At 38.0% G+C, this 9603-nt stretch overlaps 1 protein-coding gene across 3 annotated transcripts in view; it reads right to left on the bottom strand.

Moving 5' to 3' along the window:
* Nucleotides 1-577: 577 nt before the first annotated feature.
* Nucleotides 578-9603, bottom strand: part of ANKRD28 (ankyrin repeat domain 28) — a 140908-nt gene continuing 131882 nt past the window's right edge. For 2 of the 3 annotated variants that reach the window (XM_080386444.1, XM_080386443.1), the window contains exons 27-28: nt 8326-8417; nt 578-2587 (exon numbers count right to left, since the gene is read on the bottom strand). In XM_080386444.1, the coding sequence (XP_080242570.1) occupies nt 2301-2587; nt 8326-8417 (379 nt within the window). In that variant the 3' untranslated portion in view covers nt 578-2300. The remainder of the gene's footprint in view (nt 2588-8325; nt 8418-9603) is intronic. The other variant, XM_080386445.1, reaches the window with a different exon arrangement.

Here is a 9603-nt window from a genome sequence, read left to right as displayed (position 1 = left end):
CTATTAATACCATCTTCCCATGGTTCCTCTGAATCAACAAAAATTGGACAATTTCCTTAAGAGAAATATGCAATTACCTTTTAAATAACAGGCATGCTACCTGGCATTCTGATTCAGCTTTTCCACAAGCGTACGAGGAAAAATTGGTCCGTGCTGCTTCAACCTTTGTATTTAAATAGATGCAGTGCATCTCCCAACAGGCCAATATGCATCTTTTTAGTGCTGCCTCCATGCTCGGCTGTGGCACGTACATCACTCCCAGCCAGCCCCATACTTGCAAGATGTAGAAGCAAGAGAGTACAGAGATCACCATCACCCTAAAATCATCTAATTCTGCTCACAAACACATGGCTTATATAAACAACAAACACAGGCACAAATGGTTAAGAAAGTAACACTTGAATGGAAGCCTAAAGGAATAATGAAGTCATTTAACTTTTAAAATTACTTTAAATAGCTCACCCTTCACTTTAGAATTAAAATGCTGGTAAAGCCTTTGTGAAGTAGATTTTATAAATGTTCAACCAAAGAAACGTCGTCATTAATGCTTAGTAGATACAAATAAATTATTCATTAGTAGAACTCACATTTGGGTTTTATTATAGTCCGTAAAATATACAGGAATCTTGAAGTACTGAAAGAGTGCAGGTAAATACAGTATTCAAGCAGTCACTATTTCTATGTACATGCTCATTAATTCTTCAAAAAACCCACAAAATTATCAAATAGATCAAAATATTGTCCCGTGTTTCCACACTATGTTCAGAAAACCAGCTGATAATTTACAATATCATAAAGATTCCAGTTCACAATACAAAAAGGATAAAAAGGAAATTGGAATCAGTTTGTAGTAATTTATTTGTACTTTATCAGGACACGCAAGGATTCCTTGCATGTACATGAACAAATTCACTTGAAAAGTAACAGTTATAGTTAAAGCAGAGCCAAATAAAGTAAATATTCATATTTAACAGACAAAACTTCAGCTTACTTATGTCAGTTTTTCATTCTTCAGGCAATTAAAAAACACAGTAGTCTGTTATAAATTAAAAAAAAAAATATTCGGGCAAGTCTGAACTACATTACAGGGACCTGCTTCTGCTGTTTATTTTCTAAATGGAGCACAACAAAGATACACAGCTCTTCCCACAGACCAGACACTGTACTTTTTTTCTCTAATAGGGAAATATACTTTTAAATTCACCTCCCCCTGCCCCTTGTAATGCCAGGATTTAAAAAAGAAAAAGTGGTAGGGATATACAATGTAAGGAAGTGGACAAATTATTGAAAAGAACTCTCAGCCACAACAGGGTTATCAAGACATTTCATTTCAATTTTTTATGCAGTTTCATAGTTTCCAAGTTACTGGTGTATTTTTAAATTAAAAAAAAAAAATCTCAATCCAAAACCCAAAGTTAAAAAAACCTAAAGCTGTGCAACAATTACTGCTTCCCTCCCACATCTCCCACCCCTTCCCTTGTTTATTACACTGTACATTTTTCACCCTGACTTCACCTTGTTAGCTGGTTTAATTTCAGTATTACAAAAGTATGACAAGTTAATTTTCATTTCACCTAAAAGAAAGAGAAACCAAAAACTTAAAAGTACATCTGTTTTCTTTCATGGTACATGTAATAGTGTTGGAAGGCTTTCAGATGATTAAAAAAAAATAATTAACCCCGCCCCAACATTTAAACCCAAATCTAAGCTTCTTTTCAGAAGTGATTAAGGTTTGGTTGAAACAACTTCTCAAATAACCTATTCCAGTTTTCGCAAAAACTTAATTAAAAAAAAAATAATTCTTTAAGTTATTTGGTCCTTTGGCAATTTGCAGCACAAACAATGCCTACTGTACCAAACTCATTTATTGCCTTCAAAATGGTTTTAGTTTTATTGATAATACTTAAATCTAGCATCCTTTGTGTTGTACAATAGTGCTGTCCATTTACATCAAGTAGGGTGCCCAGTCTGCAGAAATTACTTCTGGCACCAGAAACAGAATGGTAGGTACAGTTAAATAAAACAGTTTTGACATTCTTTATTTTTTATTTTTTTTTTGCCACGGATTCCAAGTACTTAGTCAAGAATTTATGCTTCTTCTGCAAAATATGCTTTTAAAAATCTTCCTAGAGTCTCACAGATTTTTTTTTATATGCAAACACAATAAAAAAAAGAAAAACAACAAACATCTTCTCAAAGGTCTGTCCTCTTTTGGCATTCAAACACTGCTAGCTTTGTGATAGCACAAGTCTGACCTTCCAGCATGAGGGTTCACTCTTCAGACCTACAAAACGTAGCTTCTAATAGGTCTCAGAATCTGAGTCATTGAGCTCGTCGTCTTCTGTGTATGGGTACCCACCTTCCCTGCCAATGTTGTTGAAAGTACAGTAGGAGCTATGTTCGCTCCTCATGATTGGCAAAGAGTCGAAGGTGACAGTTTTTGAGGTGTTGGTGTAATGATTAATGGCATTGAATGTAAGGGAAGGTAACGTGCTGCTCGATGAAACAGGCATCATTGTGGCCAGAATGAGAGCTAGGCAATCAGCCACATCCTTATTGGGTGCGCAGGCCAAAGCTGGTGTGTAACCTAGAAAGTCAAGAAAAAACAAAGCCTTCATTTAAAATAAAGACAATGTAAAAATACCTCCAAGAGCATGTAACCTTTCAGCTGCAAAAGTATTTTATATTGCTTAGCTCTGCACTCTTTACCCCCCCGCCCCCCCCCCCAAAAAAAAATAAAAATTAAATGCATTATCAATTAGAATTTTTAAACTTTTGGTTACAAAACCAACCCAGAAGTTAGTGGGCTTTGGAACAGAGATGTGTTTTGTTAAGCACAGTCAGACACTCCAGGCCAGTGAGAAAGCCTGGATTTGAAAATGGTGAGGAAGTCACCCGGCTGAGAACAGACAACTAATGCCAGCCAACAGCGATGGGTGAAGGCATTCACTAGAGAGCCACTGCAGAAACTACAGCTCAACACATTAAATATTTCTTCATCCAGAAGCTTCCACATAGCTGTTCATCACAGACAGTTATTTTAATAAGACTGTCCTATCTCAGCAACAAGCTGGCTAAAGCGTAAGTGCCAGTTAATTGAAAAGGCAGAGTATACGATTTCCATGAACCTATACTTCATTGCAGTATACAGCAATATAAATGATAAAGCCAACATCTAACTTTGATTTGAGGGATATCAAGAAATCCACAGAAATTTGAGGAAATGCCAGCTGGATTAGTGGGCTAGGACTTGCAGAGAGAAACTACACCTCTTGGTTATCGACTGGTCCAGCCAAACTCCTTCTGCCAGGCAATGCTACTGTTACAGCTCCCAGATGCAGGAGGTCTTGGGCTCAATCAGGTCAAGTAGCTGTGAAATTTCTTCTGGGTAACTGGGGCTCTAACTGTCCTCCAACATTTCTGCTTTCGCCGCTTTCCCCTTCTCTACATACTTGCCTCTACTCATTATGTGTCAAGAAAAATGCTTCAAATTCTCCTGAGTGGAGATCTGCGCTTTACTCCTGTCTCACGCTTTAAGACTTAATTGTTCGGGAAAGCACCTGAGGAGAAGTTCTGGCACAGGCCTCAGGGTATCCTGACAACACCGAGGCACTGCAATTGGCGGTGACAACAGCAGCTCTAGAGGCAGGGCAGTCACCCAAGTACAACTACAGATCGAGCTAATTCTACCGCCAAGACCAAAGGAAGTTCCCTCACCCTGGCTCCACGCAGAGGCGGGTGGCCGGATCCCCTTGCAGCACCCTTGCGGTATCTCTCACTGCACGCAACAGATATGCCCACAGCGAGCTCAATAGGAAGAAGGTCCTGCACCACCCCCAGTCCACAACTTGAAGGTATGCAACATCCAGGAAAAAAGCACACAAGGAATTTTAAATAATAGATGGCTTTAAAGCAAACTGCACGATGGATTTCTACCCAGACCTTGGAAAGGCATGGAAAATGAGGCAATGCCTGTTCTACCAGCAAGTGTTTCAACTACAAAGGAATCATCTCTACTGTAGAAGCAGATGCAGGTCAGGTTTTCGGATACAGCTCCAGAGTAATTATTGTGTTGTACAATTGCACAGAAGTTTTAAACAAGTAGGCACATTAAGGAAAATAATTGCAGCTAGAAATTAAGAAAACAGCAAGCAGGGGACGATCTTGCGGTTGAACTATTACTTGCTCAGGACAGACCTTGTGCTTGATGCTTGGAACAGAGTTAGACAACAGTCCCTGCTCAGAGAGGCATACAATCCAAGGAAACAGATAATTCAAGCACAAAACGCACCAGCTGACCATGCGATAGGGCCGTACAGAAGTGCAGCGCAGCAGATGTTTTCATTGTTAGTAAGGTATCACAGCACTTAAACAGCTCAGAGTTAACAGTGACAGTCTGCAGAAGAGATACATTTTGAGAGGATTCAGAAGCAAGGGCCACAGCTTGCTACACTTGGATGAAGTCTGCATCTCCGGCACGTAAGGCAGAACAGAAGGCTCAGAACTGATACTCAAATGCACACAATTTAATATCTACAGTTGCTGGAGACCGTACGAAGGTAAGGTGGCACACAAAATAGCTGGCCGTATTCAACATCATTTCTTTCAGTAATGTGACTTGATAAAAGTTCAAAGAAGAAAAACAAGCAGTCACCCGCTCTCTTTAGGTTGCCCCCCCCCCCCCCCCCCGTTTTTTTTCAAAGGCTTCTTGCTAAGATCCCAAATACTCATACTTATGTTCCTTCTGGAACATCCCAGTTCATCATAAAAAAAATTAAAGGTCAATGTAAAGATTAAACAGATTACTTGCTTCTGTTAAACGTTCTATAAAACCAGTGTTTATACTAATATGCAATCGTAGGTCTTAAGCTCCTGGCTTTCCTAAGTAGGAATGAAATCACAGTTTTATTCCTGCCTTAGATGTAGCAAGATGAAGTAACTGCTTGCACCATGAAAGACTGACATCTGTGTCCTCCACCACTTTATTTTTGTCTATATTATTTTAGAATTATAAGAACAAATTATATTTTTAGTCCCTTAACTGCAAAGTGATCATTCATATTCCAGGGCAACAACAGGTATAAATACTTCAAATTTTCTTTGAAGATGTTGGTAAATACACAGGCTCCACTGAAATCTCGTTACCCAGTCCTCATATAATGTTCCACATGATCTGTACTTGTACCTGTATAAACCTTCACACAACAACAACAAAATTACTATCTTAATTTGTAGATGGGGCGATAGAAGCAGAGTGAGGTGAAGCAGCTTGCTTGGACAGCAGAAAACAGAGCCTGTGTGATGGACATGGCTTAAGCCCAGGGCTCCCCCCATCAGAACAGAGCTGCTCCCTCCTCCGGGGCTTGAGAGTTTCCATGAAGGCGCCAACAGGAAAATGAGAAGGTTATTAATGTGGTCAGTGCAAAGACAGTTCTCAAGATAAACTGAATGAAGCCTTACACTTGGAAAAGAGAAGAAAGGCATCTGAGGCATGAGTCATTTCATAAGCATTTACAAGAAAAATTTCTTCCAGAAAACTGGAGATGTCCAACATAAACTAGAATATGAATGAAGGAAGGCTTGGAAAAGGACCAAAAACCAAAATCCACACACCCCCCACACCCTTTTTTTTTTTTTTAAAATAAAATGCTTGAAAGGCTCAATGATCACTGTAACGATGAATCTAGGAAATAAAAGAAACCTCCATGCTATGTCAGTCTCTGGAGTTAGAGAATGCTTCCTCTCACTGCTGTGGTGCACATTAATATGACAAAAGACAGACCACATCAGGAAATTTAGCTAGCCTCATAAGTTAAATAGCAGGGGAAAAAAACCCAACCCAACCCAACCAAAATTGAAAAGTTGATTAAGTGACCAAAAGTAAAACTTCAGATGGTATTAAATGAAAGAAAAAGCTAGTAACTTCTTTTAAGACAGATGAACTTGCATAAATGTCAAAATCAACAGAATTTTTGTAGATAGCAAAATTTCATCACAACAGGTGTGGAAACATGGGCAACGTGGAAGTGAAAACGAACCCTCAACATGACTGCTTTTGGGAAGTATACTGGACAGCTGATTTGCTGTTTCAGTTGCATTTAGTCTTTTAAGAACCAAGAGGATTACATTTTTCCCAAAGCCATTAGTTCTTTCTCACCACATTAATGGAAGCTCAATAAAAAAAAGCAGTATGACTTCAAATCTAGACTATTAAGTATCTTACAAATGAATGATAAACTGAAATGCAGATAATTGGAGTGATGTTGGGTTTTTTTAAAGCTCATTTTTTTTGATAATTTTATGCAGCCCAGACATGGCAGCAGAGGACTATTAAGTAGTTTTGCAGATACAGATACAAATAGAGACTTATAGCAAAAAAAAGTCAATGCAGCCCTTACAGAAAGGGACAACTTCAATGACGAGAAATGGATCATCACTCCGTACGAGCCGAGGTTTTGCTGGTTACATGATTCCATGTAAAACACTAGCTAAAACTTTACCTCCAATTTCATCTAATTCTATCTGAAATGCCAAGCTTGCATGGCAGATCACTGAACTTACCTGAACTATGCTAAAGTAAGAGAATGTCAGTGTTGTGATGAAAAACATTCCAGCGCCTATTTCTTGAGACTGCCTTGCTAAACAGATAGCTTTCGCCCCCCAAAATGCATGAATCACACTCTTTTAAGCCTTTCTAATAATAATAATAAAAAAAAGGAAGTAACTTCACCTATATTTTTACCTTATCAGAATTAAATATATGTGATTTTTTTTTCTTTAGGGACACGAATACTCTAGCAGTAGGTATGAAAGACAAAGAGGCCCGAAGGCAGAACCTGGCTATCAATACTGCCAGCTTTTCCTTTTAATATAAAAGCTACACTATGGAAACCGAGATGACTTTTGAACAGGTTTAGCAAACCTGCTGACATACTAATACCTTTAAACATTAAGAAAAAGTTACAGTGACAGGTGAAATAGACTGATAAATCCCATGCAAGTTTCCCTTGCTCTTTCACAACTTTCATCACTTTGCATATACTGTACTTTAAACTGGCACACTCATCCAACAGAAGAAGAATTCACTGACTATTCTTAAGGCTGCTTAAAGTTTTATAAGCAAAGCAATCGCTGTTAGAAAGAACCACAGTGAGGAACAAGACTAGTTAGCATTCAGATACCTTACAATTTAAAATACAAGCAGAACGTAAAAAGTTTTAACACGTTACAGTTAGAACCCCAGGCTGCCAGAGAATTGACACTTCCATACAAACAATGTTTTTCTCTCTTACATCAAAGATCCACCCTAACAAGGGACTGGTGGGCTGTACACAAAAAGCCCACAAAAATACATCTCCAGTTAGCATACTTGTGATGAGGAACAAAATAAAAAAGATATATTTTCCAGTCTCTTCATTTCAGGGAGTTTCATTTAGCTGTTACCCCTGTCCTCTAGTGTAGGTAAGGAATGCTCTTTAAAAACACCCATGTCACTTTAAGCATTGTAGTTTGAGAAACACAGAGAGAAAGTTACAGTGAACATTAAGAGAGGAAGAGCTTTCCAAATTGGAAATATAATTCAAACTATTAATTAGGCACATCCCTTCTGGAAAGAAACCAAGCCACCCAACCCCCCCCTCCCCCCCCCCCCCCCCAACCCCCAAACTCCCCTCTGAAATCCCAGCTACTGCTTTATGACACAACAGGTATGGCATAAGAGCAAGAGCTCTTAGGCTTTTAAAAGCACAGCTTCAGAGGACCACAGATGTCTTCCATGAAAACATGCAAGTAAGAAGTCAGTAGATTTGATTTTCTTTTGTTCTAACAAGGCGTAGGATTTATTCTCTGTGATAAAGCAGTTACTTTTTCTTACTTCTGTATGCCAAAAAACTCTATAAAGAGCCAGAAGCTTGAGACCGGTAACCGATCTGTAATTCATCCTCGTTTTTAAAAGCTAATTCCAATATACCTACCGTGACCAAATGAATGGCAATTCAATCCAGCTTCTTAACAGCTGAACGTTCTAGCTTACTTGGAGCATTATGTTTTTCTGACCTTTTTCAGTTACGCCAAGGCTAGTGTATTTATAGGATACACATTATATAAATGCAATCCAAACACTTCTATGCCATGACCTATATTGTTCTGAAAGTCTTCCCTCTCCTTACACTTCTTCTGCTTTGCTAAAATAACCCATCACCAGCACATTTTTTTTTTTATGGGGGAACCGACTGCAAGGCTCATATTAAATCCAAAGGGTTACTGCTTTTCAGTGAGCTGAGTTTAAAACCAAAAGTTCCTTATGGGGAAACAAATTTTTCTTACCATTTTCATCTACAGCAAGTACACTTGCTCCCTTCCCTAAAAGCTCTTGAACTACAACCGTTAGTCCATTCCGAGCAGCTACATGCAGAGGTCTGTGAAGACAAGCAAACTCATATATAAACCTTAGAACAAGATATTAAGTAAGATAGGTAACTTGCATCTAGTTAATTGATTACTGAAGTATTTATACCTGTATGTTATTTATACATTATATAAAAATTGTAGATGTAATAACTGAGATGGGAAAAAAAACAGCATATTAATTTTCTTATTGCAAAGAAACTACAATAACAATTGTGCACTTTCTTCTTTTTACGGCACCAAGCAGTGAGGAAGACCTGCTTACCTATGAACTTTACCATGTTAAAAAAGTTAGAAACATCTAGTACCCTACTGTTGATAAATCCTTCACAGAACTGTTGTAACAGATACCACCGCAGCAGTGTTACTGCATATCACAGGCAATAAGCAATAGAATACTAACAGCTGAATGGTAGTCATATTTTATGGCATGTAAATGCTTATAAGAGATGCAGAAGAATTTCATCAATCTGCCTTTTAGAAGTGACTAGAGATAAAAGCATTATTTTATAGTATAATGCATGAAGCAACAAAAGCAGATTACTTCTCAAAACCTCACACTGTTAACCATAACTGTTTTGCAGTGACTGGATTACCAAGGAAAGTGTAGCTTTACCTCAAATATTCTAATTGTATCTTTTTCAAATGCAACAGTTTTTCAAAATTGGTTACCCCTGGCTTTAATAAAACCCTACCACCACTCAGCAGGAAAACAGAATACATCTGCTTACTTCCCTCCTCCTTTACAGTTCTCTACATTTGTTTAGAGATTCTTAAAATTGTTTGAATTAACTGTGAACTATATTTTGATTTGGAAATAAGTGCCTTACTTAGAGAACAGAAAATGCAAAAGATACAAAGAGGAGCAGCTGTATCTATGGTGCTTATATTAAAGGATTAAAATTCAAGAACTACTGCACACTGCAAAATGTACTGTAATTGGAAGAATTTCAATATAGAGGCCAACAATTGTAATGCTTATCTTGCTACGAAGTAGGACGTGAAGCTGTTCAGAAAGTCAGTTATTAAAAAACATTTGCTAACCAGTAATATTTTAAACAACTGTTAAAATCTTGAAATTCATATAAACATTTCATGGAGGTGCAAATATGTGACCAATTTTCCCCCACAACATCTCTTGATGAGACTGTATGAGCCAAGGTATGTGGGTAGAATTACATAAGCCTGTGGCAGCGT

The sequence above is a fragment of the Falco punctatus genome, assembly GCF_963210335.1.
Source record: "Falco punctatus genome assembly, chromosome: 4".
Classification (NCBI taxonomy): domain Eukaryota; kingdom Metazoa; phylum Chordata; class Aves; order Falconiformes; family Falconidae; genus Falco; species Falco punctatus.
This window is presented reverse-complemented; position numbering and strand designations above follow the sequence as displayed.